General features: G+C 46.2%; 1 protein-coding gene across 1 annotated transcript; it reads right to left on the bottom strand.

The window, feature by feature from the left end:
* Positions 1–6367: 6367 nt before the first annotated feature.
* On the bottom strand, positions 6368–7281 carry LOC147957927 (early nodulin-93-like). Its single transcript, XM_087534657.1, has 3 exons — positions 7021–7281; positions 6804–6865; positions 6368–6718 (listed from the first exon to the last, which is right to left on the bottom strand). Exons 1-3 carry the CDS (start codon positions 7082–7084, stop codon positions 6533–6535), a joined length of 312 nt encoding a protein of 103 aa, XP_087390783.1. The 5' UTR covers positions 7085–7281; the 3' UTR covers positions 6368–6532.
* Positions 7282–7737: the final 456 nt, after the last annotated feature.

The raw sequence follows: 7737 nt of genomic DNA, 5'->3' as shown, positions 1-7737 counted from the left end.
ATTTGGAGTTGTAGTAGGACTTCGGGTCCGGTTAGTAGTAGATTTGGTGTAGTACGTTGTGTTAGGCTTAGGAGTGCTGTTCTCGAGTCGGCTTGCTAGCCAGCCAGGTCTATATATATATATATATATATATATATATATATATATATATATATATATATATATATATATATATATATATGCAGCGGTGTGTGAGTTTTCAAACACCGTGAGAAAATAGCAAAAGAAATAAAGAGGAAGAAAAGAGGGCTCGACAAGGGCCCTTGGCTATCAGTTTTGTGTGCGCGTGTGTACATTATATTTGATGTGATCGATCTTGTGGGAGAATTTCCAACAATTGGTATTAGAGCTAGGTCGATTTGAAGCCGCGCTTGCCCCGGGGTGACGACCTGACTAACGCCTCGGGGCGGGCCATATAGTCGTTGGGTGGTATAACGACGAGGATCGGGCGATCTAGTCGCTGGGTGGTGCAGCGACGTGGGTGGTCGAGCGGTTGTCCTTCGGCGAAGAGGCGACGAGAAGGCAGTGAGGTTCTGTCATGAGCGTGGCAACGGGTAGAACGACCTGAAGGAGGGCGACAGGTTGTCGTCGACAAGGCGGTGGAAGGAGATCGTTGACGGGAGCGGTTGTGCCGAGGTGCGGTGCTAGAAGATCTCGTCAAGATCGTCGTTCGGGGGGGGGGGGGGGGGAGCGAGGAAGAGGCGAAAAAGTTGTGAGCTGTTGTCAAGGTGTGCACATGAGTTCTTGTAAGGTGCGTCCAAGAGCTCGGGTGTGTGAATCTTCTGTTGCAGTTGAGATGTGTCACTGGCGGAGGAGAATTGAGAATGAGAGCGGATGGAAAAAGGAAATTGTGCCTTGCGTTTCCGTTCGTGATCAAGGAGTTCCGGTGAGTTCATATACGATGAAGTTGAGTTGCACGTATATGGCGAGTTGCGTTGCCTCTGGATAGGAGGTGTCGTTTGGTAAGTTGTAGCACCAACGACAAAGAGACGAAGTGAAGATGAGGCGGATGAAGAGATGTGTCTCCCCGTGTACAAGCAATCGATAAGAAGATGAAGATCAACGTGTAGATGGATGTGCATCACTTAAGTTGAGTTCCTGCATGAGACTATGCTTTTAGTCTGTATGTATCACACTAAGATGTGGCAGCGTGGCTGGTAGTACGGATAATCGTTGGTTCAGTCTAGAACTCGGCATGAAAAAAAAAAGATGATGATGAAGTGATGATCATTGTTGCAAAAAAAGAGAAGTTGCGGTCCGGTAAGTCGCGTCATCAGAGACAACCTGCGAGACAAGATGAACAAGAGGTCGTCTGCGTGTCTCGCAGAATAAAGAGTCGATTGTTTGGATTAGGGGGTGATGGTTAGGTAATCCAAACAAAACTTAATTTAGTTTTGATAGTTCTACTAGGAGGTGGACATATATGTGGCGCTAGTTGTGTTTGAGTCGTTTTAGGATTAATAAAGTGCCATCAGTGTGGCCGGTAATTAGGAAAGTGTGAGTCCTTGCCAGTCCGGTTAGAGCAAGCTCTGGAGTATGGTATTTGGAGTTGTAGTAGAACTTCGTTTTGGTAGTAGATTTGGTGTAGTACGTTGTGTTAGGTTCAGGAGTGCTGTTTTTGAGTCGGCTTGCTAGCCAGCCAGGTCTACGCATATATATATGCAGCGATGTGTGAGTTTTGTAACATCGTGAGAAAATAGCAAAAGAAATAAAAAAGAAGAAAAGAAGGCACGACAAGGGTCCTTGATTATCAGTTTTGTATGTGCATGTGTTCATCGTATTTGATATGATCGATTCAGTGGGAGAATTTCCATCATGGTCATCGTTTTGGTTAGTACCTCTGGAGCAGAGCTTGGCGGCGGCAAGCCTCTGGTCGAGATCTTCGTCGCCGTGGATGACAGATTGATGGCACGAGATCTGAAGGAAGTGAACCAGTAGCAAGTGAAGTCAAGTAGCACAGGTCAGTTAGCAGTGTGAGTGAGATGAGATGAGACATGGGATTTATAGGTTGCTGGAAACCGCTCAACCAATGGAAGGCGACTTGATACGATGGGAGGCAAGACCGTGGTTTTGATAGTACCGGCAGGCGGTGCGACGGGGCAGAGCACAGGTACGGTGGCGCCGCCTCATTGGTCGTAATAAAATGGGAGCACGTAATGGGAGGGCGCTCCACTAGACCCTGGTGACCACCTGCAGCCTCAGTCACCCCCTCCCCCAGCGACCTCGCCGCCACCACTGGCTTCTCCCGGGTCGCCGCCCAATGCCGCGTCCCGTCCCGTCCCTCCTCCTCGGCGTGGTCATCGAAATCATCATGGGTGGGGTTCGATAGCGACAGCGACCTCTCCTTGCAGGGCTCGGACGGGGACACGTTCGTCGCATCAGCGCATGTGACGTAGCCGAAGGCGACCTCGAGCTGCAGTATCACGAGCGCCCGTGACATGAACTTTCGGCACGACCTCAAGCTGCAGCTCATGCTGCCATCGTGCCACGCAGCACCACACTCACTGCCGACGCCCATCTCGCAGGCAGTCGACGACGCCATCCAGTTTCAGCTTTCCTTAGGCATGTCCAACGGAGGAGTTTAGGATCTTCAGGCGCTACATGGTCGAGCCCGGTGGTGGGGTGTAGTGCTCCGTCAGGGGCAAGTAGTAGGAGCTGCAGCACGCGATGGGGGACAAGGCGGGGTGCAGGCCGAGCAGGATCATGTGAGTAGCAAGCGGTGCTGGGTGGTGATTGGCAATGTCTAGCTTGCCAGCAGAACCAGCATGCTGCAATTGGCAATGTCTAGCTTGCCATCTCGGTGGCAGCTATGTGTCAACGTCTGCATCCTGGTCAGCTACGTGTTTAACCCAGGTTCCACGCCGCCGGGATGCTCGCCATGCCGGAGTCCCCAAGCAGACTGCACCAAGTGTTCGACGAATTGCATAAGCCAACTATAAGTTTTACTCTGTTATATTTAGGGGATCGACTATGTCCAGCCAAAAGTTAGTGGAGTAAATATACTCCACCAAACTTTGCTCGGCCGGATCCTCCGCTATTTTTTAGGGGATCGATTAGAGATGTCTTAAAACATAAGTGGGAGGGGAGTAAATGGTGTAGTTTTGCGATCATGATGAAACGAGTCAACATTTGTCTCTCACTTGCCCCATATCCAACTTATGGTGATGAACAATACAAGTGTCATTGAACGTACCTCCTCTTAATATTATCTCCAATTTGTTTGGTAACTGGTTAGGTGGGGTTGAGCCCAATACTACGGCACGAATTAGTTTGTGCATTAATTTGTGCTATGTGGAACTATCGGAATGATTGTGTTTTTAATAGGACAAATATCACTAGCTTTTTGCAGGTTATCTACCAGGGCGACTAGCTGGATCCCTAAGTGGTCATTACTGCACAGTGCGGTAGAGAGGGGGCTTATGGCTTTTGGGTGCAACCGATGGGAGACAGTAGCACGGGCTACGTACAACCTGTTTAGAAGGTGGTCCATGAATAAGATAGGTCTTTAGGCACAATCCTATTTTGCCAGTTGTGGCTATTTGTTTGATTTCTTGTTCTTGTTTGGTAACTTGAGATGTTACTCATACTTTGAGATTCGATACTTTTCAATAAATGATGTTGTGCATCACTTGATGCAGAGGCCGACACAAGTGGTGGTTAGAACTAAACCTGGGCATGGACAGTTCGTATTTTCTAATTAATCATGAGAATTTCGAAGGAGTCTCTAATCAGTATAGTAATAGATTAATAGATAGATTACACATATAGGATCCACGGCAAACAATCCCTTCGTGCTCCATCAAAGAATTAAATGTTGTATTCATATACTATTTATTTGACTTTTTTTGAGGAATTGAGCACTCACTTGAAAAATGTAGAGAATGATTTACCATGGCTCTAAGGTTGTTCTGGAAATCCAAAGGCAACATCGAGCTTTGCTCACGCCGTACAAGTCCAGAAGGAAGACGCCCTTGATATAACCCAGAATATGTTTACTATTTTTCTTCTTTTGTAAGGATGGTGTTGTAAGGGTTGGACAATTTTAATACATGGCCTTGGCCTTCTTGCAAAAAAGGAAGAGAGTGTGGATCCCTTGATTCATAAACAAGCATCGCCAACAGTAGTTGGTTTCTACTAATTGGTGATGTACTCCATCACTCAATAAATGCTACAAAAAGTAATGACCTCTGTAAAAAATAAAGCGTGTTGCCACGACCCAGACAATCTCGAAAAATGGAGGACCAACGGAATGATAAAACGGAAATTCCCAAAGGCACACACCTCACCACTGGCTTTTTGCCATAAATGAATGTGTCCAAGTAATCTTGTTTCCAAAAGGAATAAAAACATAAATTTGAATCTCTTTGTAGTTTTTTTAACACAATATATATATAATAATCTCCTCTCATTCTATTAGGTAAGTAGCTAGTACAATATCTTCTTGAAAATAGCATCACAAATATTCGAGAATAGGTAACAAATGAGACAATAAAACTACATATATCATTTATATGATGAGCTTACTACCTCGAGGAGAATAAAACCACACATCAAGGCTCAATGGATGGCGCGGGTGCATTGGCCAATGCGCCACCGAACCCGCAACAGTAAATGTTCCTAGGGCAGCACACTGGATTGTACCCCACTGGTCTAGCAGCTGCATGTGTTGCCGGTGCTGCCATCATCATGAGCAAGCAGACTTGCACCATGAGAAAAACTATGATCAGTCGGAAGATGCTATTTTTCGCCATTGCCTAAGAACACAGAACAACATGGAATATGTAGTTATGCAATAGTCTGTCAATCGCTATGGTTTTTGTGGTCATGACTGATACCATTCAGTCGTCTTATATAGATGCGGTTGCATTAAGGTTGTCCTTATCCAATTAATGTTGTTAAATGACATGTTTCAGTTTCTTTTGCATCAAGCTTATCCTTATCCGACCCACACCAAAAGGTTATCCTTATCCAAATAAATGCCAATAAATCCTATTAAATGTCATGAGTAGTATAGAGAAATCATCAATAGCCATGGTCATGATATTTTATAGATATGGCATACTCCCTGCATTTCAAAATAGAGTGTATATTAGTTTCGTCTGATTATGCTTTGATCTAGTTTATTGGAAAGAAATATTAACATATGCATTTCCAATCAATATCATCAAACCTATCAGGGATCTTTTTAGTATTATATTTATGGAAAAATCGGTCGGTGCCGCTGCCAAAGTTGCAAATTCAAGTCTTGTCACTCGAACTTTCATATTTTAGTCCACGCCACTAGCGATTGCAAAGGAATTAGATATATGCCCCACGGGCCATCTCATTCCATCTGGGACCCACTACTTCGCCATGACAACCGCAGCGACGAGAAGACTCGACCCTTCCGGCCGATATGGTGACACACCGTTGAGGCAATAATTTCCATTTTTCCACTTTGACATTGTGCCACCAATATTGGTAAGGAGCCTCTTTGACCATTCTGGCCGATGTGGGGGAATGCAGTTGAGGCCATAATCTCCATTTTGCCAACCTGACGACTTCGTCTGTTGTGGGCCACCTACAGCCGTCGATAGTGGCATGTTCCTAAATTTTGGCGGGTTGGGCAATCTTCTTCCCACCACTTCCAATCGCGTTCTCCAAATGTTTCGCGGCCGCCGCGGCCGCCTCTGCCTAGTTGTTCTCATGAATTTCTAAAATATATATTTTTGGAGACATTTTGGCCTATATTAGCGAAATCTGCCCAAGGTTTGAAACTACTAAGCATGTACCAATATTTGGATGCCGTGCCTAAAGAGGTCATTTCTAGTCAAATGATTTTTCCACTTTTTGAGAAATCGTGTGAGATTGCCATGACAAGTTCATGTACCAATATTAGGACACCGTGTCGAATTTTAACCTTTTGAAAACTTTTACTTATTATTACTCCATCCGTTCCTAAATATAAGCCCTTTTGGAGGTTCCAATACTGACTACATATAAAGCAAAATGAATGAATTTACACTCTAAAATATGTCCATATAGTACATCCAAACATAGTTTGTATTAAAATCTCTAAAAGGGCTTATTTTTAGAAACGGAGGTGTTTTTCAACTAAAAAGTCAAACAAAATACTAAATGTAGGTTACTATTGTACATGAAAAGTGGCGATTTAAACTCACATTTATCATCACAAATGTTCAAAATAGCAGTACACAACATTTGAAATGAAAGATTACTGGGGCCACCCTACAGAGCCACCTGCCTCCCGCAGCCCGGTCCGCAAAAGATTTATTAACAAAGTGGGGTGGCATCATCCTGACGCCACATTTCAGACGATAATCACCAAAAAGAAAATGTAAGATGGGTGATGGCAGGTGAAGCCGAGTTGTACAAATGCTAGTCATTATTAATTCAAGATCACTTCATCAGATAAGTTCTTGCGCGCAGAGAAGTGCACTACTACACCACTGGCTGTCTGCAAGCCTCGCCTGATACCACGTAAGTGCTGCCTGAACATTAAAGTACTACTAATGGATCTATTATAGGATAATTAGTTGAAGGAGGTGTTCTTGAGGTGGTCCGGCGCGTCCTCGAAGGAGTGCTTCCTGGCCATGGACAGGATGGTCTTGTCCGCGACGATGAAGTAGGCCATCCCGGCGACGGTGGAGATGATGAGCGCCTGCCCGGTTGGGTTCAGGTGCGCCCTCGCCCATGGAAGCATCCTCACGCTCGCCAGCTGCAGACAAATCGCACGGACGACATCAGACGGTATTCTCTACTTGCCGTGCAGAGTGAATGGTTGCTTCTAATGAAGTACTTACGGTGGGCACTGCGGCAGCGACGGTGGCGACGGCCGCGGCCTTGGCTCCGGCCATGGCAGCCTCTGCAGTTCGGAATGAACAGAGGGGTGTTAATGACGACTAAGTTTCAGCACAGGCAGTACAGAAAGCTAGTACTGTACAATGTACTAAGAACAGAGCGGCAAGAGCATCGCCGCGTGGTGAACCGGCGGGCCATGCATCATATTGTTTTGGCTACCTCTGGAGCAGCGCTTGGCGGCGGCGAGCCTCTGGTCGAGGTAGGCGCGGGTCACCGTCGACATCTTGGCGAGGGAGGTTGGTGGCACGAGAACACCGCGAAAGCAAGTGAAGTGTGTGAAGTGTGTGAGGGAAGATGAGTAGTAGCGGTGTGAGATGAGATGGGACAGAGCTGGGTGAAACCGCGAAACCAGCGTGCGGAGAGGAAGGCGAGCTGAGACGGTGGGAAGCGAGACCGTGGTTTCGAGACGAGCGGCGGGCGGGCGCGATGCCGGCGACGCGGCACAGCACAGATGGTCCGCATATAAAAACAATCCCACGTGACTCGCCTCTGTTACTTTTTGATGACCACTGCACTGCAACTGGATAAACATAAGGCATTGAGATCGATCGGGGTTGGCGGGGAGCGTGTTCGTGCGTAGTTGCTGCAATAAAAAAGCAGCGGTGGGCGCTCCCAGTCTCTGGACAACCCATTTCCGCCAGCGGTTCGCTGCTAATCCTTTGTTTGGCTGGCATCGTTCCCCGGTGTACGTGCTAGCCTTTTTGTGAGGTAATATAAAGTTGATCGCTTATTCCCCGGTGTACGTGCTAGCCTTTTTGTGAGGTAATATAAAGTTGATCGCTTATTCCCCGGTATACGTGCTAGCCTTTTTATTCACATCATAAGATTTTTTTCATCGAGTCTAGGCTAATGTTTATTTTCCTATAAAATATAGAG

Source organism: Triticum urartu, chromosome 7A (assembly GCF_056163025.1).
Source record: "Triticum urartu cultivar PI428250 chromosome 7A, HENAU_Tu73, whole genome shotgun sequence".
Taxonomy (NCBI): Eukaryota; Viridiplantae; Streptophyta; class Magnoliopsida; order Poales; family Poaceae; genus Triticum; species Triticum urartu.
Note: the sequence above shows the minus strand (reverse complement) of the source record. Positions and strands in the feature narration are given on the sequence as shown.